Source organism: Myotis lucifugus, unplaced genomic scaffold, assembly GCF_000147115.1.
Source record: "Myotis lucifugus unplaced genomic scaffold, Myoluc2.0 scaffold_6, whole genome shotgun sequence".
Taxonomy (NCBI): Eukaryota; Metazoa; Chordata; class Mammalia; order Chiroptera; family Vespertilionidae; genus Myotis; species Myotis lucifugus.
Window position 1 is genome coordinate 5,426,785 of NW_005871054.1, and position 24,166 is coordinate 5,450,950.

Genomic DNA, 24,166 nt, shown 5'->3' on the forward strand with positions numbered 1-24,166 from the left:
ATTCAGAGGCTCAGAATTGCTTCTTTACTAAAAATGCCTTCACCTATAAACGAAATCCTTTCCAATTATTATCTATTTCCAATTTGTCCTTTTGACACAAGTTTTCAAGGATTATACAAAAGAACCTCTCTTTATAATTTCCAATGTGATATCAAAGCATGTAACTTGTGTCTGTCCTTTAACAAACAGGCAACGGAAGAGGCTAATCTGAATTGCATCCAATTTATGGTTTTCCTCTTTGTCTAAATCAAATCTGAACTTGAGACTTCAACATGTCAGAAGCATTCTCAGAGCATGGTACATCTGTAAACAGCAGATACCACAAAATGTTAGCTGATATAATCTGACTGTTATTGCTATATTATAAAAACATTCACCACATTTAAGTTGTGTCTACATAAACACAGCCACCCAACATTCAAAACAGCTCCCTATTCTACATTAACTACAACTCTATTGTTTTCAAAGACAGTATTTGAGGTTGCCAGCAATGAGGCCATTCTTACACGCAGAGACCCTAAACAGGGGTACCTCTTAACCCATCCAATTTATACAACTCAATGAGTATATTAAGAATTCAGAAATGCCATTTTCCCATTCTAACTGGTAAAAGGAAAAAAAATAACCTATATGTAGCCTTTTGTGGGTCAGGATGCTCAAATATTTTGGTCATAAACAGTTCTTTGGTGGATGTCTATGATCAAACTTCATTCCTGGACAGAACTTCAATTATTAAGTCTAATTCAATACCATTTTCTTAACAACTAATCAGAATATCATGCCTTTCCTCATAAATCCAAATACTTGTTGAGGAGCCCAATAAAATATTCTATTGTCATAAGTATAACAATTATAAAAATATTATTTTCTATCTCACTGTTTACTATGTGCTTGATATTGGTCTAAAAATTTCACATGTTTAAAGCATTCGATCTTTAAAATATCTCTTTGATGTACTATTATCCTTATTTTTAGATGTGGACATGGAAGAACCAAGAGGTAAATAATAAGGCTAAGAACAGAGAGCTAACAAGAGGCAGAGCCAGAACTCTAAGCCAGGGGGTCTGATTCCAGAGCTTCTGGTCTTAACTATTCTACACTGAATCCCCAGCATAACTGAAAGTTATACAAATAGTCATCATCTTCTATCAAATGTTTTACCTGGGATTAAGAGTAGGTAAATAGCCCTCTTTTTATATCTTCCTTCCTTCCTTGAACAAGAACATTTAGCTCCAGAATAAAAAAGTAGACAGTATTATAAAGTGGAGGTCCCACCACACATATTCAAGAACTAACTGCTTGAGGCATATGGATCTGGTGATGGTGGTGTTGGGGGTGGGGGTGGGGTGTTGGGGGCTGGGGAGATTGAGAAAAAAAGAGAGAGAACTCATGGACAACAGTGTGGTGACTGCAGGGGGAGGGGATGGAGGTGGAAGAGAGCATGGAGGAGATAAATGGTGATGGAAAAGATAAAATAAATTTTAAAAAATAAAAGAGACTTACATTTTACAAATGGGGGAGGGAACTAACTGCTTGAAGATCCCATGTGTAAGAACAAATCACGTTAAACCCATGAATTGATTTGGCCCTGCCTGGAGTGGCCCCAGGGAAAATAGAAGAGAATACTTCTTTCTGCCCTGTTCTGCCTTTCCCCTTTCCTTTTCCTTCCCCTATTCTGGTGCCTGAAGTTCATACATGGCCAAAATACACTGGCATCCCAGGGAAAATAGAAGAGAATACTTCTTTCTGCCCTGTTCTGCCTTTCCCCTTTCCTTTTCCTTCCCCTATTCTGGTGCCTCAACTCCCAATCAAAGGTTTATGTCTAAGTCCCTGAATTAGTTTGGCAGGACGGCTATAACAAAGTCCCACAAACTAGATGACTTAAACAATACAAATTTATTGTCTCCCAGTTCTGGGGGCTAGAAGGCTAAAATCAAGATGTAGGAGGGCTGGCTGCTGCCGTTGGCTGTGAGGGATGACCTGCCCATGCCTCTCTCTTAAGCGTCTGGTAGTCTCAGTTCCTCGGCTTGCAGAAGCCATTCTCCCTGTCTCTTCACATAGTCTTTCCTCTCTGATGTCTCCCCTTTTATAAGAAAAGCAATCATGGGGTGACTTTTCCCTAGTCATCTTATCTTAACTCACAAAGATCCTCCTCCCGTATGTTTACATTCACAGATACTAGGGGTTGCGACTTCAGCATCTCTTGAGGGGACACAATTCAACCAACAGGAGTCTCCAGCCTCAGTTTCTCTTGGTGAATATGCTGACAGAGCTCTATCTATAAGAAAACACTCATAATGGCTACATTAAGCAGGAAAGATCTCTTGACACAGTTGGGTAGATTTCTCCCAATAGGAATTTAAGAAGTCTACAAATGGCTTATTTGCTGAACTTGGCTGTACCTGTTGGGCTTTACCTGTTATTCCTGAACACTGAGTAGTAAATTCATTTATGCATTAACCTACTCAGTTTCTCATTACTAATTTATTCAGTGCTTATTACATGCTGGATACACATCAGTGAATCAAACACAACCCGTTTTCCTGTTTACAAGACTAGAAACTTCTTCTCTTGATGGACATTCACTAAAAGGAAAAAAAAAATATCCCACCTCGTTCTGAACCAATAGTTTCATAAGTCATATTTTTGGCCAACAACTGGTCTATCCAGGAAGTCAGAGGCAATGAAAGGTAAAAGAGGCCAAAGAGATCACATGATATAGGCCAGGGGTCCTCAAACTACGGCCCGCGGGCCACATGCAAATACAAATATTGTATTTGTTCCCGTTTTGTTTTTTTACTTCAAAATAAGATATGTGCAGTGTTCATAGGAATTTGTTCATAGTTTTTTTTTACACTATAGTCCGGCCTTCCAACGGTCTGAGGGACAGTGAACTGGCCCCCTGTTTAAAAAGTTTGAGGACCCCGGATATAGGCTATTCAATTACAGAAAGTTGTGGCAGTGAGTCTACTGCAATATATAATTTTTGAAAAAGAGGAAAAGAGAGTTTAAGTACAATTAGAATAGAAATTGTATTCCCATTTTCTGATGAATTTTAGGGTAAAGAAGTGGAAGAAATAAAACTTTATTTGATAACTAGAGGCCTGATGCACAAAATGCATGCAAGAGGCTCAGCCCTCGCAGCCTCGGTGGTTTGCCTTGTCCCTCGCAGCCGTGGTGGCTTGTCTCTGCCCTCGCTAGCCCTGTTTTTTTCCAGAAGGTCGTCCAGAAGGACGTCAGGATGGTCGTTCGGCTGTCAGTCTAATTAGCATATTATGCTTTAGTTATTATAGATTAGGAATGATGTAATTTTGTTAAGTGTGATTAATGGCATTGTTATAATATGATGAACTGTGCTTGTTCTTCAGAAATGCAATAAATATTTAAGTATTTAGAAGCAAAATTTCTTGATACCTATAATTTATTTTAAAAATTTCAGCCAAAAAAACAGATAAAACAAAATTTCAAAACCTTAATTTTTAAGTCAAAGTGATGGGTATATGGAATCCTCTATTACTGGGAATATTTTTTTTTTCTAATTTTTTTCCTAATTTTTTTTCTAATTAAAAAAATTAGAAAAAAATGTATCCTCTTAGAGAGGCAAAACTATATACTTAACAGATTCTCACCTGTCTCAGAGTCTCAGTCCTGGCAAGTAAGCTTCACATAATACTAATTCTGAATATGGAGAACATAGCTTTAAATTATATTTATGAGGTTGTTTTCTTCAATATTTTCTAGTCATTCTCCAATAAGACTTAGTAATCCACATTCATATAGCTGTCATTTACATAGTATTTTGAAGTGAGAATTTTTAAAATATGGATCTAATCTGATTTAAAATGAGGCATCTTAATATACACATGTTAAGAATAAATTCTGATAACAGGAACACTATTAAGTATCATACAACAGAGTTTAAAATAGTAGTATTAACACATTATAGAATATGTGATGGAAATAAAATTTGGGGATGACTTTATTTTCATTTGACACATAATACTGAAAGAATCCCAAAATAGTAAGTGACAGAATTGGTCTATGAATACCACATACATACAAGTTATTAAATTTCAAAAAAAACAAATTCATATGACAAATAATTATAGTGACACAAAAAAATCCAGTAAAAGTGTATATTTTAAATAATATTAAACTCAAAAAATGTTTAAAGTTCAAGTAACTAAAATCATACAAACAAATTTCAATGTCTCTTTACTCAACTAAATATATACAGCAGAACCTCACTACAAAGAACATAACATGTATGCTCTAAGTGACTACATACACCACCATGTGATCTAATCCAGAGTATAACCCTATCCACCTGAAACCACACAAATTTAATAGCAGTACCAGCTGTGCCATCTAGTAATAGCATGGTATCACACCAAGCTAAGACACATAACACTCCTCTGGAGATAATGAAATACGGACATATGTTACAGGACTAAATTTCATGTGTGTTCAACAAAGAAAAGGTTATCTCTAAATGGCAAACACATCTTGTACACATATCATGCAAAGTTCTTACGAACACATTCACACTCCATTTTACAAGTAACTGTGATTGATAAATGGATTGTGTTAGAATTCCCTCTAGCAAACAGTGAACAAGCAGCTTTAATGAGGCTTATGACCCTACCCTGTGGATATCCTAGGGAATCTGAAAGTCAGTATTTGCCGCAAGACACAGGTCAGTTGTTATGATTCCTGCTCCCAGAACATTAAATTTTGCTTAAATTTAAACACTTGAACTTCTTTAGCTATGCAACAACAGGCAAGACACCTGGGAAACATTATTAGAAACATCACCTTCTGCAATGAACTTGAAAAACACATTTTCAAACCTATACGTTCATGTGGACCAATGTCATCCCAATAAATTTAATAAAATAAAAAACAAAACTAAAAAAAAAAACACATTTCCAGAGAATCACAGAATTTGAGAGCTAGAAGGAACTTTTGAGACCGCCTAGTCAAAGCCCCACATATTATACACTAGAAAGCCAAAGTCCACACAGGTTAAGTCAATTGCTGAAGGCTGCAATTCTGCTCCGTGTCAGAACTGGGACTAAACCCGGGTCTCTTGACTGTCAGTCCAGCACAACCCTAAGTCATGACAGGCTTCCTAAGGCATATTTATCACTTCTGATACTGATGTGGAAAACTGTCCTCCTCTCCCTGTGAGGCCTCCTCTTCAACTGAGCAGGCGGTTTGGGGGACAGAAACACATGGAGCACGGGGGCGCTGAACCATCAAGGTACTCCGGGCACTGAGGGACATAGCAGGTACGGCATCAAGACTGGCCTCACATCCAGAGAAGCCAGTGAAGTATTTCTTGAAGGATTATTCCAAAAGGAACACTAACCTAGGTGCTGTGAGGAATGCAAAGAAGAGAAGGGCACCTACCTAAAAGCCTCAAGGAGTTCATTCTAGTTCAGAACATAAGACAACACGCAGTGACACTGGAATGCTTATGTGTTTAAAATACAGTCAGAAGCTAAAGGAAATCACAAAAGGAGAGGATCACTATAAACCAGACCCATCAAGAAAGGCTTCATGTCAGAGCAGGAATACAAGCTGGTGCGAAAAACAATGTGCTTCCGATCAACAAAGGGGTGGCCTTCCGTATGTGAGAGAGCACCTGCAACTCTGAGATAAGAAAATGTGTCCAAACCCTGATTTTACCTGAAATGGTTCAACTTTCTTCCCTAGTGGCACTGGGAGGTACTGCTAAATGGGTGGTTCCCAGTGGCAAAACCACCACTCAATAGCATTTCTGGTGCCATTATAAGCAATGAAATCAGAAAGCACATTCGATTTCTAAATTCTATATACATCAGCACCCATAAGCACAACTCTAATAATCAATTGTGCAACACCCTATTATATACCAAAGTCAGTGAGGTGAAAAACAGAAGATAGAAAACAGGTAGTCTAAGAGAATGATATCAACTTATCTATCAGGGAAGCATAAATTAGGAATTTTAGTTTTTTAAAGAATATAACATAATGCCTAGTACACAGTAAATGTTGAAAATATTAAATGAAATTTATATATATAATCTTTTCTGAAGATGTTAAAATCTCTTCTATAAGTAGATGTTTCTTAATATACTTTAATTTTAAATTTAAAAAATTTAACCAAACCAGTACACTTGTTTTCCTCCTCTTTTACTGAATACAAGATTACTATTGAAGCATTTTCTTTAGTCTTTCATCTAAAAAAAGATTTCTTAAAATAAAGTAAATGTAAAGAAGTACATAAGAAATCCCAGATTTTTTAATACGACTTTTTTCCACATATGAAGTTAAAAATTTTTCCTTTCAACAAAAATATGTTGAAGATGACAAAAGAAAGAAGGTAAGCAGTATACATTTGAAGTCAGTCTTTAAAATTCCAAATATGGAGAATATCAGATGAGTTATCCAGAAATGGCCAAAATGCAGTAATCTTGAGAAAGAAGAACAAAGTTGGAGGGATCATAATACCATATGCCACTATACCATATATCAAACTATACCATATATCAAACTATACTGTGATCAAAACAGCCTGGTACAGGCATAATAACAGGCATATAGATCAGAAATCAACCCACGCCTTTATGGTCAATTAATATTTGATAAAGGAGGCAAGAGCATACGGCAAGAGCATACAATGGAGTACAGATAGTCTCTTCAATAAATGGTGTTGGGAAAACTGGACAGATACATGCAAAAAAAAAAAAGAAAGGAAACTTATGAGGAAACATGTAGTGACTAGAGGCCTGGTGCACGAGATTCATGCACTAGGATTCGTGCACTCAGGAAGGGGGGAGCGGGAGTGCGGAGGGGTTGGGGGGGTCCATCAGCCCAGCCTGTACCCTCTTGCAGTCTGGGAGCCCTCGAGGATGTCTGACTAAACTGGCAGTCCGACACCCGTAGCGCTGCCATGGAGGTGGGAGAGGCTCCTGCCACCACTGCTGCACTTGCCAGCCATGAGCCTGGCTTTTCTGAGTGGCGCTACCCTTGTGGGAGCGCACTGACCATCAGGGGGCAGCTCCTGCATTGAGCATCTGCCCTCCTGGTGGTCAGTGCACGTCATAGCAACCGGTCGTTCAGCTGTTCAGTCGATTTGCATATTAGCCTTTTATTATATAGGATTCGAGCTTAGAAGAGAAGCAGCACAAATCATAAACTGGACCTCATCATAATTAAAAAATGTCTGATTTTTGAAAGATAAATAAGAGAATGAAAAGATAAGCAACATAATGTAGAAAATACCTTAAAAAATATATATCTGGCAAAGGGTTCCCATCCTCAAAACATAAACTTGTCTTAATATAGGAAAGAAATGGAAATGAAAAAAATAAAGAACCCAACTAAAATGGGCACATTTAATTCACCAAAGAAGATAAGTGAATGTGAAATAAACATCTAACAATTACTCAGTATCATTAGTCATTAGAGTTGGCTGATACAAATTAAAACTCAGCATGACTACACATTTCCTATGATGGCAAAAATTTAAAAACTAATGGAACCAAGTGGTGGCAAGATGTGAAGCCACTGGAATCGCCACACAGTGGTTGTGGGAAGGGATAATGGTACAATCACTCTGGAACTCTGGCTGTTTCTTTTAAAGTTAAACATAGAATTCCGTATGATCCTGAAATTCCACTCCTAGTATTTACCCACAAGTTAAAACATATACCTATACCAAAACCTGTAGGTGAATGTTTATAGAAACTTTATTCATAATTGCCAAAACTGGAAACAACACAAATATCCATCAATAGGGAAACATAAAGAAAGCGAAGTAATTGTCAATAGAATGGTACTCATCATTAAAGAGGAATGAATATCAATGAATAACAGCATGGATAAATCTTAAAAAAATTATGCTAAGTGAAGGAAGCCAGAGAAAAGGAATACATATCCTTGAATTCAATTTATATGGCATCCCTAAAAATGCAAAAACTATAGGGGCAGAATCACTGCCAGGGGCTAGGGGTGAGGGAAGGGGCTGACTGCAGAGGGGAATAAGAACTTTTGAGGATGATAGAAATGCTCCGCGTCTTGAACATAATGGTGGTCACATGATATTCATGTGTCAAAAGACATCAAGCTGTGTATTAGTCAGGGTGAATATTACTGTTTGCAATTTATACATTAATAAACCTACCCTTAAAAAAAGTATGCAGACTTGTAAAGGCTTTTGCTATAGATTGCCACATTGACCTTCCATTAACAATTTCTCCTACTCCCACTGAATTGACATTCCCCTGGCATTCTATATCTCATCAGCCTCAATATAATCAGATTAGTATTTTAGGCTTTTCCCAATTTATAGGTTCTTTTAAAATTCTGCCTCTCTGTTTTGATTTGCACATCTCTTAGTTTTTAGTGACAGCAAAATTTTTCTGCCCTAGCTGGTCTGGCTCTGTGGATAGAGCATGGGCCTGCAGACTGAAGGGTCCCAGGTTCCATTCCGGTCAAGGGCACATGCCCGGGTTGCGGGCTTGATCCCCACTGGTGGCTGTGCAGTAGGCAGCCAATCAATGATTCTCTCCCATCACTGATGTTTCTATCTCTCTCTCCCTCTCCCTTTCTGTCTCTCTAAAAGAAAAAAATCAATGAAATATATTTTTTAAAAAAAAATTTTTCTCATATATTTCTTGGGCAGTCGTATTTCTCTGTTCTGTTGATTCATTCCTTTTAATCATCGCTTTAAGAAAGTATTTGGTTGTTCTTATTAATGTATTTACATCTTGCTATATATCCTCAAATATCTGTCATAATATACTTCCCCTTTTCTCACTGCCTTTAATTTTTTTCAATTTTTTAAATATACAGATAGCTTAAAATTTGAAATTTCTCAGTATTTTCTAAGATTTTTTCTTTTTTATTTTTTACTTAGAAATTTCTCCCCTCATGTAAAGTTCACTTAAATATTCAACTAAATTTTTTGTACTTTTTTTAGACTCATTTTTTTAATCTTTTAACATCTCTGCTGTGTAATATAGTGGCTACTAGCCACATGGGGTTCTTAAAATTTAAATTAATAAAAATTCAACTTTTCCCCTATGCTTTCTTCTAGTTTTATGATCTCAGGTCTTACATTTAAGTCTTTAATCCATTTGGGGTTAATTTCTGTGTATAGTGTAAGATAAAAGTCCAATTTCATTCTTTTGCATATAGACATCCAGCTTTCCCAACACCATTTATTGAAGAGACTGTCCTTTTCCTGTTGCATATTCTTGGTGCCTTGGTCAAAGATTACTTGATCATGTATGCCTGGGTTTATTTTTGAGCTTCTCTACTCTGTTCCATTGGACTATTTGTTGTTGTTGTTGTTAATGCCAATAGCATAGTGTTTTAATTACTCTAGCATTGTAATATAGTTTGAAATCAGGAACTATAATGTCCCCAGCTTTGTTCTTTCTTAAGATTGCTCTGACTATCCAGGGTCTTTTGAAGTTCCATACAAACTCTAACATGGTATTTTCTATTTCTATGAAATATGACATTGAAATTTTGATAGAGATTGCACTGAATCTGTAAATTGCTTTGGGTAGTAAGGATATTTTAACGGTATGAATTCTCCCAATCCACAAACACTGGTTAGCAATGATTTTTTGCATATACACCAAAAGCACAGGCAACAAACCCAAAACAAACAAGAAAGAGTATGTCAAACTAAAAAGATTCTACACAGCCAAGAAAACCATCAACAACATAACAAGGCAACCTATGGGATAGAACAAAATATTTGCAAACCATGTATCTGATAAGGGGTTAATATCCAAAATATATAAGAACTCATTAACAACAACAAACCCAAATAACCCTATGTCTCCATAGTTTTGCCTTTTCCAAAATGTCATATAATTGGAATTATACAGATTTTCACTTAATAATATGCATTACTTAAGATTCCTCCATATCTGTTCATGTCTTGATCATTTCTTTTTAATTTTGAGTAATACTGCCCTATCCAGATATGCTACAGTTTATTTACCTATTCACCTGTTAAAGGACATCTTTTGTTGCTTCAAATTTTTGGCAATTACAAAGAAAGCTGCTATATATACCTATGGGTAGGTTTTTGTGTAGTTTTATGTTTCCAACTCCTTCAGGTAAATCCCAAAGAGTATAACTGCTAAATCAAATATTAAGAATATGTTCAGTTTTGTAAAACTACCCAATGATCCTCCACAGTGGTCATACCATTTCGCATTCCCAACACTCATGAATAAGAGTTCCTGTTGCTCCATGTTCTCACCAGCATTTGGTGTTGTACCCACAATTCAAATGCTTAATGGCCACATGTGGCTAATGGCAACTGCACTGGACAATAATATACAGAATACGTCCATCATCACAGAAAGTTCTACTGGAAATGCTGCTCTATTGAAAGCTCAGTTGTTTACACACAGGAGGAGCTAATGTGACAGCTTTTTATTTTTTCTCTGCATAAAACCCATCTCTTCTCCCACTGGATACTGATGGGTCTTTGTATTTGCTCAGGTCAAATTCCTGTTCAGCCACTCATGAACTAGTTGCCCATTAGCAAATTATTTAACCCTCTGAGTCTCAATTTCCTCATCCAATCACTTATTAGTTTAGTGCACTGAAAGTTAGATAAGCAAGGTAAGATAAATTACAACATTCATCATGTTAAGTCCTCATTTGTAAACCCATCTGGATTAGGAGTTTGTTTTTTGAATATCTCAGTATGGCACTTTGAGGACTCTTTATGAAAGCAAAGTTTAATACTGTATTTACCTGATCTGGATTTTTGTAACCCAGGAGTAGATTCGCTGCTTTTATATCACCATGAACATATTCATTTTCATGTATATATTCCAGTACATCCAACTGTGAAAAGAAATAAATAAGGTTATACTAATGTCTATTTAGAACTCATGATCAACTTGAAGATTTTGAGTTTGGAATAACATGTACTTTTTTTCATATTAATAATGACAGTGACATGCTTTGCAATTATTTATTTATCTTTTCTAAAGTATCACATGTACTGGCTATTCATCCTGAGAAAAGTTAAGTATCCCTAACCGGTTTGGCTCAGTGGATAGACCGTCGGCCTGCGGAATCAAGGGTCCCAGGTTTGATTCCGGTCAAGGGCATGTACCTTGGTTGCGGGCACATCCCCAGTGGGGAGTGTGCAGGAGGCAGCTGATTGGTGTTTCTCTCTCATCGATGTTTCTAACTCTCTATCCCTCTCCCTTCCTCTCTGTAAAAAATCAATAAAAAATACATTTAAAAAAAGTTAAGTAAAATGGCCCTTTAGTATCAAGTGTTTTAACTGAAACTCTAATGAAAGAAAACCAAGATTTAACAATGCCTGTGCTCCTAACAGCCCAGTGGCCAAATCACACTGTGCCAAGAGCAAAAACTCAATAACATCAGAGACCTAAACTGAAATAATCCTGAAGCCAACGCAGCAATTCCTTTCTCAAGGAATAATTATAAATCAAGTTTTGGGGACCCCAGAACAAAACACCTTGTCCACCAGCACAGAGAAATGCAGTCTCCCTCTGCATAGAAAGAGAATAAACCTCAGTTTCATCTCTGAATCCCTTGAGCCCTGCATGTTACCTACACCCAGTACTCAATAAACATTTGCTGGCTGGGTAGATGGATGAATGGACAAATGGGAAAATTAATGAGTTCTATTTGCCACATCCCAACCTGGCATGAGTATTTTCATTCTATTTAAGATGGAAACAAATAAAATGGAGCTTAGGCAAACCAAACACAAACAAGATAAGACAAATATGTGTGCACGGGTGCTATTAAGATTTCATTGCTTCTTATTTGGCAAAGTATATATTACTCATTGCCATACTAATTACTGCCACCATCCCAAACTCATAATAAAAACTGTATAGCACCCCCATACCATCATGTTTAGTACGGGAAATAATATAATCTGGTATAGTTTGCATTATTATAAATATAACTGACAAAAGAGATGTTATTCTTATAGGAATGCAAGCTTGTTCTGGTATGTAAAACAAAGCTGTGTGGGAAAACTCCGATGGTGGAACCAATGCTTAATCGAATCTGTAGTGCCAAACACAGCACATTCTGTCACTTACAGAGCCCACCGTTATCAATTTCACCAAAATAGCCCCTTACTCTCAATAAGTGACATTTCTAGAGCAATAATCCTTCCTCCTCTGATAATTCCACAAAGGGAAACAATTTGTAACAAGTAAATAATCTGAAAATAGAGCTGTGTGAAAGAAGTCATTCCTTCTTACCATCCGGATACCTAGCTGCAGGACAGTTGACTTTCTGAAAGTACCATTCTGGTCAGAGATCTTCTGTAAATCCATTCCTAGTCTTTCCATTACCATAAATCTGTAACTGTAAGAGGAAGATGTCAAAAAGAGATCTTAAGATGGCAATTCCTGAAACTTTCTATTTATGAACTGAAAAAAGAAAAAGTATACCCAATCTAACAATAGAGAACAATGCAATATAAACCATTAGAGAAGGAATGTACATTAATAATGTTGTTCTTTTGCAGAAAGATGTTATTTAGTATTTTATTTTGCAGTTAGTTTCCTAGAAGAGAATGCTGTGCTTAGATCACACTATCTTAGATCAGCAGGCGCCAACCTTTCGGACCTCACGGACCACTGGTTGGCGACCGCTGTCTTAGATCACAGGGGAAAAAAAAAATCTTTCTATATTAAATAGTCAATTTAATTCATTTTGACTCCATTACCTTCTCGCCATATAGCCTTGAACAAATTACTTGTCCATACAGAAAATGTTACTTTTATTTGTTTTTGACCTTATAAAATCATATGTACTGTCTCTATACATTTAGAAACGTGCCTTTTCTTAAATGCACTTTTTCCTTCCTTCATCTACCCCTTCTGTTCTTCCCTTCACTTACACACCCACATAGGACCCTATTCTATATCTATCCATGTGTACACACACAAGCTCAGACGTATAGAAACTTTCGTCTTCATTTTGTAAAAATGCGATCTTATTATGTGCACTTTTCTGCATCATACGCTTTTCAGTAGTATCTCACTGAAATCCTTCCCAGTCAATGGGTATAGCTCTGACTGACTTTAACTGTACAATATTGCATGATAGGGATGTAACATGCTTAGCCATTCAGTCTCTTTTTGGCAGCCCTTTACTTTGTTAGATTATTGTTTGTTCATTTAGTTTTCATTTAAAGTATTTAAAGACCATCTGAGCAAAGAAAGCATTAACCTCTGAGCCTATTTTTTCACCTAAGAAAAAAATATCACCTATTTTAAAAGGCTGTTGAAAGGCCCAAATGGGTACCTAACAAATGACAGCATTTTTTTCTTCTTCTTAATATTACTATCAGTGATTTACTAGTATATGTGGTGATTAGCTATACTTGGTGGTTTTTAAAAATTGTTTTGCCTCTCCTCAAGAGATAGAGCTTCATTAATTCTCCTCTCTTGAGTATGGGCAACTTTTAGTGACTTGTTCCTAGCGAAGAGAATACAGTAGAAACGATAGGATATCACTTCTCACATTTGATTATAAAAAGACTGTGACTTTCTTCTTGGACGTATGCTCCTGTATGTGTGTGCGCCTCCCTCCCTCCTTTGAGTTACTTGGTCGAGGAGAAGCCAGCTGCCATGTCTTCTTAACACCAATGGGGAGATCTGCATGGAGAGGATCTGAGGCCTGCCAACAGCCACATAAATGAATTTAAAGCAGAACCTTCCCCAGTCTAGCCTTGAGATGACTGCAGTCCAAGAGACAGCTGACTACATCCTCATAGGAAGTCCTGAGCTAGAACAATTCAGATAAGGCAGTTACAGATAACTAGTGCCCCAGTGTACGGATTCATGCACATTGACAGGAAATTAATTAGAAGGCGGCCGGCAAAGCGGGACTGGGCGAAATGGGCCAGACACACCCTGAAGCCAACCTCCTGCAGTCCCTCCTAGATCAGCTGCACCTGGGGCAGTGCCACAGCTCAAAGGGCATCTGCGGAGTGAGCTGGGTCCCTCCAGCAGGGGGGGTCCCTAGGTCTGGCCTGTGGGGATCGGGACAAAACTGGCTCTCCGACATCCCCCAAGGGATTCTGGATTGCAAGAGGGCAGATCTCGGGTGACAAGCCCCAGAATCAGGCTCCCTCTTCTCTGGTCTTGGCGTGCATCACCCGAGAATGGCCGCTGCCAAGTCACCGCAGCTTGACAGCTCCTGCGTTGAGTGTCTGCCCCCTGGTGGTCAGTGCATGTCATAGCTACCAGTCAGAGTGTCTGTCCCTTGGTGGTCATTGTGCATCATAACTGCCGGTTGGATGGGCGTTTAGCCTTTTATATATATAGATGGATCCACAGAAATTAAGATATTAGTTTGCCCATCCAGTGTGGCTCAGCATTGACCTATGAACCACGAGGTCACGGTTCAATTCCTGCTCAGGGCACATGCCCAGGTTGCGGGCTTGACCCCCAGGGGAGCAGAGGGGGGTGCGTGCAGGAGGCAGCTGATCTATGATTCTCTCTCATCATTGATGTTTCCATCTCTCTTCCTCTTCCTCTCTGAAATCAATAAAAAATATATTTTTTAAAAAAGAGATATGTTTGTTGTTAAAAAAAACAGCACAGTTTGGGTATTTCTTATATAGCAACAGGTAATTAATTGGCCACTTTAATAACAGTGATTGGACAATATTTGATTACTAGAGGCCTGGTGCACCCAGGGGGTGGGGTGTCCCTCAGCCCAGCCTGCACCCTCTCGCAGTCTGGGAGCGCTCAGGGGATGTCCAATCTGACAGTCAGACATCCTTAGCGCTGCCACGGAGGCGGGATAGGCTCCCGCCACTGCCGCTGCACTCACCAGCCATGAGCCTGGCTTCTAGCTGAGCGGCACTCCCCCTGTGGGAGCGCACTGACCACCAGGGGGCAGCTCCTGTGTTGAGTGCATCATAGCGACTAGTCGATCAGCCGTTCGGTCAATTTGCATGTTAGGCTTTTATTATATAGGATAATAATTTCATTTTACCTTCTTTCCTTGAATTCAGTAAGACCAGATCCATAAAACATGGGAATTCCTAAATAATCAAGTTGTTTGTGTTCTATCCATTTTTTTACTGTAAAGACAAATTTAAGAGAAAAAAGATATGTTTTTAAAAAGGTATTTCGTACTTTTACATTGATGTTAAAACTTATTTAGCTAACCTAAATAGAAATAATACCTTCCTAAAAAATTTTTATAAATTAAATATATCTATCTAATGGCTTAAAATTCTATTAGAGAATTTTTAAATTAAATGTTATAACCAAAACAAAAGTAGTCATAGTCATAAAATACATTGTTATCATATACACAAATGTTTGTATTCATGAAAAAAGGTAATTCCCTTCTATGCTAGTAAAATTTTTAAATATAACATGTTAACCACCAAACGATTTTCTTACTTATTACTTAACAATCTAAAGCCATGGTAGAAAAAAAAAAACAAAAAAACAAAATAATAAACAGAAATTGGGCAGATAAATTATAACAGATTTTTTTTATTAAATGTAGCTTTGAAAAAAAACAAATCCACTTAAACAATCACGTAACTTATTTAATTTTTCACTTTTCTACCATGTATGTTTAATGATTAAGACAGCTCTACTGATAAACAATCAAGTTTAATGGATTCTATTTGTCACCCTGACATACTTTAAGCAGTCGGTAAAGACTACAATATTAATGCTTAGAAGATTTTACTAAGGGAAAAAAGTTAATTATGGAGGCTAGTCTCATCATTCTTTTTCCTGAACATAATGTAAAGGACCTTGACTATAAAGTCATTATTCAAATGAACTTCCTTAAAGCTTCACTTAGTCCATGTATAACATAGTGTTTATAATTTTTTTTATTCTTCTTTAGATATGCTCATCTCATTTCACATTCAAGTCCTCTAACTGGTAGTTTTCATATCTGATACTCAGCTCCAATTAACATTCACATTGTAGCATTTTTAACTTATTTCTAAATCTTAACGTTTAATCGTATCTATACACCTATCCTAATCCATTCTAAGATCATTCCTTTTGTTTAAATATCTACTGCCCATTTTAATTATTTTTCCTTGAAACCTTCCTATCCAAATGGATGTGTTTTGTTTGTTTTTTAAATTTCATTCTATTATCTTTATACTTAGAGAACTCTTGGCAGCTTGAATCAACAATACAACAATATGTAAAATAGTAGAAACAACTTTGTAATATAACCCATTATCAGGTAATATCAAAACTTGTACACCATCTGTCTTTTTTATGTTGTAACGGTTAACTGAATCATTTTACAATAACATTTCCAATTGAAAAGAATTTTCCAGAAGGCTAGAAAAAGACAAAAATATTTACACTCACTTTAGCAAGTATATATATGGAAGTAAATTGCTTTGCTAATTTTACTTACTGCATTCTTTTTTTGCAGCTCTTTGGTAAAATTTAAGTTCTGAAAATAATGGGCCATTTTCTTGATACTCCTATAAAAGAAAAGAATAATTTATTTTATTTTTTCATTCTAAAGGTAAAATTGGTATTGCAACTAGGAAAATATGAATATACACATGTATTATGCAATAGTACTTTAATCATTTATTATAAAACACAGGCACCAGATTTCCACTAAAAATCTCCAAAAAATTACTAAGTAAACTGAAAAGACTCTCATTTTTAACTTTAACACATGATAATGCTATCTCTACACACATTTACACATGAAAGTAGTCTTCTTAATGAAAGAAATTACTAAAAGCACTCAGAACTATATACATACACAGACACACAATGTGTACCAACAGGCACATCACAATACACTGCAAACTACCTGGTGGTTCATTCTACATAATACCTTTATTTTTTTTATTTTTTTTTTAGTTTATAGTTTATTAATCCTCTCATGAAAAATCTGCACAACCGTCACAGATAAAGTCACCGAAGAATCTTTACTCCTTCTGTAGTTCAATCTCCAGCTCACTGCCAGACACTTCATTTCTTTTTGCCAGCACCAACGTTGGCCTTTGCAGTCCCCCTGACTTTCTTCATTCTGTTCTTGCGTTCCTTTCTGTTTTCTTGAGGTCTTCTTCTTCTCATATAGGCCATGTCTTGCAAGTCTATGTTTGGGTTCGTTTTTCTTTGCGTAATCCAAGGAATCATAAATCATGCCAAAGCCAGTGATCTTGCCACCACCAAAGTGGGTTCTGAATCCAAACACAAAAGATGACATCAGGTGTGGTCTTATACATTTTGGCTAGTTTTTCCCGGATTTCTGTCTTGGGTACTGTTGCATTCCCAGGGTGAAGGACATCAATGACCATTTGTTCCGCTGAAGGAGTCTGTTGGTCATGAACTTCCTGGTCCGGATGGTTACTGTGTCATTCATAATGAAGGTTGGTCTTCAGGCAGCCAGGGAGGAAAAGAGCTCTACATAATACCTTTACTGAGTACCTACTATATTTCATTCACTGCGCTAGATACAGGGGATACAAACAAAAACCAAACCTCATCCCTGCCTCTAACAACCATACCATCTAGAGTAGATAGGAAGGAAAAGGGGAAGTAGGGGAGGGAAAAGAGGATATATAGCTAGATAAGATACAACGGTTATAAGTGTTAACACAAAAGAACAAAGTTCTCCAGTCTTCACATTTTAACAATGTGAAACTACATCATAACATTAGGTTTAATGATAAGTAAAATTATGAAAACTATGATGAGAAACATTTTTACAAAACTAAAGTAGAAAAGAAAAAGTCAAATATATGCGAAATACAAATATAAGAGCAATACTTACCACTTTTATTACATGTCTTGCATCTTTATCTGGCTTATTTGTGGGGAAAGCTGCAGAACAAAACACAATGGGGGAAAACAGTTGTTCCAAATTATTGAATGTCTACTATATTCCAAATACTGTTCTAAACACTTCACATATATTAATTACATCCTCCCAAAAACCTCTTATTGCAGGTATCATCTCCATTTTATAAAAGATCTTACTAAGGTTTGACAAGTTGAGTAATTTTTTTTGGATTTAAATCCAAATATGTCTGACACCATAGTCCACACTCTTTACCACAACCATATTCAAATATTCAAATAAGTAACACCAACAAGTGATATTAATCACATAGATCTAAATGTCAGGGAAAATATTTTCTAGATAGATAGCATTAAACTCAATATATGATATATAGTAAAATCTATTGATTAAAGTTTACTAAATTAAAATCTATGATAATTCAGAAATGAAAACCGATTCATTTTAAGTAGAAGTTCAAAACAATTTCTACTTGGTAAAATTCTAAAGTAAGTCAGGCTAGAATACAAGCAAAGTCTTTTAAAAATTATCTTGTGAGCCTGGCCATCAATTATCCCAACATTAAAGAATATATATTTCATAATATAAGCTCATTTCAAGCTATCTTATTTCATTTTATTATTTCCACTTGCATTTTGGATATAGTAATCCAACTTCTGAAAACTCCACTGTTAAAATTTTAGATCAAATCAATACTTTCACGTTATTTAAGTTATTAACAGATTCCTCTGTTTTCAAATCTTGATCAGGGAAGTTGATGTGTATATTTATTTGAATTGTGAAGTCTAGAATTTTGTCATTCATCTTTTCACTCTTCATCCATTTATTCCTTCATTCAACCAACAAATATTCATTTATCAAGAGGCTGGAATATGCAAGGCACTGTGTTAAGCATTAGGATGATGGTTAAAGGGAAGTGAAAGGGAAAAAGGTGAAACTAGTATTGAATGCAATTGAAAATCAGCACTTAGACTGAAATCAAGGTCAAATTCTCCAGGTATATTTTCAGTATGTTTATAAAATGCTGCATCCTCTTATCACTACTCCCAGCATTTTTCCTTTTCTTTCTCCTAACTCTATCAACTGTTCTATTAATTCACATGATAGACGTAAAAAGTATTTCACCACTACACTAAAGTATATACCTTGTACTTTAGAGTGGTATACATGCACAATTTTCTTAACCATGCTTCAACAATTTGATGTCTGCAATGCTATTAACCAGTTGAAGAAATTATTACTTCAATTTTAGTAAATATTACATATAAATTGTGAACCCAAACATCTTTAAAGTAACAAAGAAACTAAACTTATATGAACTAAATTTCTCTTTTCATCTTTATTCACATAAAGTCATTTCATTTTTACTCATGCAGTAGTCCCAAGGGAACTGCAGGAGGAATGGATCATCTACATATGAGAGGAAAAAACTATACACAGAAGAAGGGACACAGTCCTGCCATAGAAGAAGAAGTAAAAATAGCCTTTCCTCCCATCCAATGGCAAATCATTTTCCCCAGTATGATGCTCAGGGCTGGGGAGAAATAGGCCTGCCCTCACCTTGGACCACATAGTACAGTACCAACTGTAGACAATGGTCTTTGCTTTCTGAGGTATAAGTTGGTACAAAAATTTCCTGTTTCTCTCTAAAAGTAAGAGGCCACAGCAGCAAATCTATTTTTAAGCCACACAGAATGTAAAAAAACACAAAAGGAAAATGGGGATTTCAACTAGAAAAATAACATATTATATTGCTATTGGGGGGGAAAAAGATATGCAACCAATCCAAAGTCCTACTCCTTGCTGATTTCAATTAGTATACCCCGACCACTGTATTATCTGAATATTCCTTTCACTCTATTTCACATGAGCATAAGCATGCACTGACATATTCGTGAAACATCCCCATACTTGTCATTTGATAGCTGCACAATGTTCACTATAAACCTCCAAGTCAGATTATGCTGGAGAGTCTACATCCAGAATCAATTGACTAGAAAGCTTTTGGAGACAGATGTTAAACAAATAAATTGTCCTAGTTACCATGCAGCTCTCTTTACAGTAATCAATCAGTTAATTAATGAAAAAAAATATTTATTTTCCACTGTAAAGCCAAGCCACATTCTAGTTAGTGAAATTAAATGATCATGGAAAACAGACATGGTATCTGCTTTTATAGTCTAGTGGAGAAACCAGACATTCATCAAATATTCAAACACAAGTGTAAAACTGTAAGTATAATAAATGTTAAAGGGAGAGGTAGATGGTACTATGAGAATGTATAATTTCATTTATATAAAAGGAAATCCTTGAGCAAGATTAGTGGGAGAGGTGGTGAAGGGCTAGATGGAAATCTAGTTAATAATTTCTAATGAAAGATTTTTTAAAGTTTGAAGTATATATGGAAGACAGGAAACACAAAATTAGATTTGCATTCAGAACAGATCACTACATTACACTGTGGAGAACAGACTGAAGGGGAACCACAGTAGATACTGACAGCTCAGTAAAGATTTAATTTTGGTAGACCAGAAGAGAGAGGACTATAGCTTGAACTAGAGTATCAATGTTAGATATAAAGAAAAGTGAAGATTCAAGAGATTTCAGAAACTGATAGGACTTAACAGTGGAGGGAAAGGGATCTAGTTTGGTAAGTTACAGCTTGTTTGCCCTATTGGGGGATGAGAAGAATGATCTGATCAATCACCGACACTGACAGCGTTGGAAGTAGTAGTCTCATATCTTCATTTAAATTTCTGACGAGAGATCTGATGACCTGATAAGGAATGTGCTGTGCACATATGTGATATTTACCTTCCTAGCATTTCTTTTTTATTGGGAACTTGATCTGGTTTTTCCTTTGAGGAACCAAACCTCCCACTCTTCATGAGGACCTAGGAGGGCTGCCTATCACAGCGAACCCTCCCTTATATCCCAGAATTAGGCACATGACCACTTTGGCTAATTGGAAAATGCAAGCCTACTGGCCACAGTAACCAGTTCAGAAATGGCAAAGTGCCCCAACTATGTCATAAAAAGTCTTCCTAGGATTTGATGTTAAAATGCTAAGTTAGACAAGATAGACCGTAAGCTATAAAAATATCAAAACCCTAGAAATAGTAGCAATCACTTTCCTCAGCCAAATGGGAAATAAAATCTGAAAATCAAATCCAACACTGAGGAAAGTAGGGTTAAGGCAGAAAGAGAGTTAGACCCCTAGTAACACTGCTTCAAATCTATCCATGTCTGAAGCCAGAAAGCCTGCACTTATCAGTTACAAGAGTTAATAACAGCCCCCCTTTTTGCTTTTCTTGTACTTTTCTGTTAATAGAGTTAATAAATCTCCCTTTTGCTTTTCTTGTACTTATCAGTTATAAGAGTTAAAATCCCCTATTTGTGTTGTTAACCTTGGCAACCAAAATCTACACAGGCAACTGGAAAAATTAAAATATGATGGATTCTGGTAAAGAATGTCAATAGACTAGCACATAGATAAACCAAAAACCTTCCTCTATAAAAATAAACAGGATGTTGAATAAAATAAATCAAACTTATAAATGCAGAGGTGATCTGCCAAGATAGATAGATAGATAGACAGACAGACAGACAGACAGACAGATAGATGAGCCAAAGACATCTAAAAGCCAGTGAGAGATGTACATGAGCACTGATGTTCCAGGTCCGGCTGCAGACCTGAAGAAGGCTGCCCAGTCAGGGCAACCAAGAATATGAGTGTTAAAGCCCTCCTGGGAATAGGACAAGTCCGTGGGCCAGCAAGAGGCAGACATCTGAAGTTAAGATGGCCACATAAAGTCAGAATTTTCAAAGTGCTACATCTTCAATAGAGTGGGACATTAAAAAGATGGGGAGATGGGGAAGGGGGATATACAAAATATAAAGAAATCGAAGTATACCACCATGAAAAAAATCATCAAATCACAAATGAGGAGAGCAAGAGAAGAAAAGAACACAGGTACTACAAAACAGACAAAAAACAATTACGAAAATGACAAGTCCAAAACTATCAATAATTGCTTTAAATGTAAATATATTAACTTACCAAATAAAGACAGAATGGTTGAACAGATGAGAAAAAAAAAGACAATTATGTGATACCTACGTGAGATTCACTTCAGCTTTAAAGCCACAGAGATTAAAAGTGAAAGAATAAAAAAAATGATGTTCCATTTAGTGGAAACCAAAATAAAGTAGGAAAAGCTATACTTATCTCAGACAAAATAGAATTTAACCCAAAAACTGTTATGAGACAATGAACAAAGACATTATATAATTAACATAATAATAAAGGTATTAGTTAATCTAGGGGATATAAATTGTAAATATTTATGCACCCAACATGGGTTTGTTTCCATGTTTCCGTATCTCTCGCTATCTTTTAAGATCTCACAGGTTTTTAGGGTCAGAGGAACTGAAAACTTCTTCCCCCAATAAAAACCTGTTATTTTTACAAAGATACCATAACGAATTCAATTCACATTACCTAGATAATTTCAGAACATTTACACCTGTTCTCCAGTTTCTGGAGTAGAAATTTTGAAATCATGTAAGTCTATACAATTTTTTTCTTCTTGTTGGTATCACACAGCAACATTTGCCCATTAGATACACAACTCTGTTTTGCTTTCTTCTCACTTTTCTTGGAATGTATTGTGAGAGAATTTTTTCGTAGGTTTTATTTCTTTTCCTTCTACCATCCTAACAATTAGTAAGACTAATTATGAGTAATACTCCTTCTCAACTGTAATACATTTGACACTGGATATCTACATTAGACTTGTAACACATGATCATTTAATAGAAAAAAAAAGATCAAGTATAATGAACAGCTTTTCTTCCCATTCTCCAGAAATTAAAATTGTAACCCCGTAATAGCACCATAAGTGCTCAAAAACATGTATTCTGATGTAATACGGTATTTTGTTCATTATTCTTTGCTATGTATATACGTCAAAAAATATTCTAGCATAAAAATTAGCATTACATTAACTAATAAATATATCTTCTCCATTAAAAATACCTTAAAATTTGCCTCTACACCAAATGTTATAATTTTCTTCATAAAATCATGTATAGGTATCTAATAAATCACTACTATTATATAATATCTTGAAATAACTAAAAAACTATGCATCTATTATAAAATAAAATATTTTGATATCTGAACAAATTCTGTAAGGAAATGTTTTGTTTATCAAGATTCCACTTATCTAGGTATTTGTTCATCTTACTTTCTGAAAGACCTAGACTTCTAAATAGTGTATCTTTAAGTTACTATGCGATAAAGAAAAAGATATGGTCAAGAATAACTCAATATTTGTAAAAATATCTATTTTTACATCCTTATGAAAATTTTGTCATTGGAAGTTAAAGAGGCCTCTTTTGATCTTCCTATTACTTATTAGACTCAAAACAAATACACAAAATTCCTATAAACTAGATAAATTTATCCATTTCTGAAAAAGCAGGAAAATCCACCAACTGTTTCTCATCAGTTTATAAGGACTATTGGTTGCCTATTCTCACTTTTCATAAAACTTTTGTCTGACCTAAGTATCATACATTTTAAATGTATTTTTTCCAGTTCTTAACATTAGATTTACTATAAATATCAGATGTTCTTTCACAGATTTTATGAACATAATATTAAAAACATATCACTGATGCTCTACACCTCGAGTTGTCAATCTGAATGAAAATGACACCATTAGCATCATCACTAACAGATTTCTCAAATTAGCTGCCAATACTATCAATTAGATAGTTCACTGTTATTTTAGAAATGAGGATGTCATAAGCATGTCATTTGCCACTATTTTTTCTGGCTTGAATTAATTCAAAGTGTTCTTGACAAAGGACATCAATCGGGAGAGCAAAGAAATCTGAGTTCAAAGGTAGATGGAGACAATTATAGTGGCATGGAGGCGAATTACTTAACCTCCCGAGGCCTCAATATCTTTCATATTAAGTTGTTGGGAAGATTAAATGAAATAATGTGTGTAAAGCATTTAACACAGAGCTTGGCACACACTAGTAAAATATCTTAGTGCTAGATGATGATGATGATTTCCTAAAACAAACAAAAACACACACACAAAAATCCTACCCTAATAGGTATCAGATATCACAGACACATCTGACTCATCAGCTACTCTCTACCAGATTCTCTTTCATTCTTTTCTACTTTTCTATGTTCTATGCTCCTGCCCCCCTCAGTGAAGGTTTGGTAACATTACCTGCAAGAATTTCATTAGGTGGCACTCAGAACACCTACAATGGAGGCTAAGCTCTTTCACACACATTG

At 35.9% G+C, this 24,166-nt stretch overlaps 1 protein-coding gene across 9 annotated transcripts in view; it reads right to left on the minus strand.

Moving 5' to 3' along the window:
* Window positions 1-24,166, minus strand: part of VRK2 (vaccinia related kinase 2) — a 109,626-nt gene that overhangs the window by 74,565 nt on the left and 10,895 nt on the right. For all 9 annotated transcript variants that reach the window (XM_023746645.1, XM_023746637.1, XM_023746641.1 and 6 more), the window contains 5 exons: window positions 17,818-17,867; window positions 16,438-16,507; window positions 15,028-15,115; window positions 12,276-12,381; window positions 10,774-10,866 (listed from right to left, as the gene is read on the minus strand). In XM_023746645.1, the coding sequence (XP_023602413.1) occupies window positions 10,774-10,866; window positions 12,276-12,381; window positions 15,028-15,115; window positions 16,438-16,507; window positions 17,818-17,867 (407 nt within the window). The remainder of the gene's footprint in view (window positions 1-10,773; window positions 10,867-12,275; window positions 12,382-15,027; window positions 15,116-16,437; window positions 16,508-17,817; window positions 17,868-24,166) is intronic.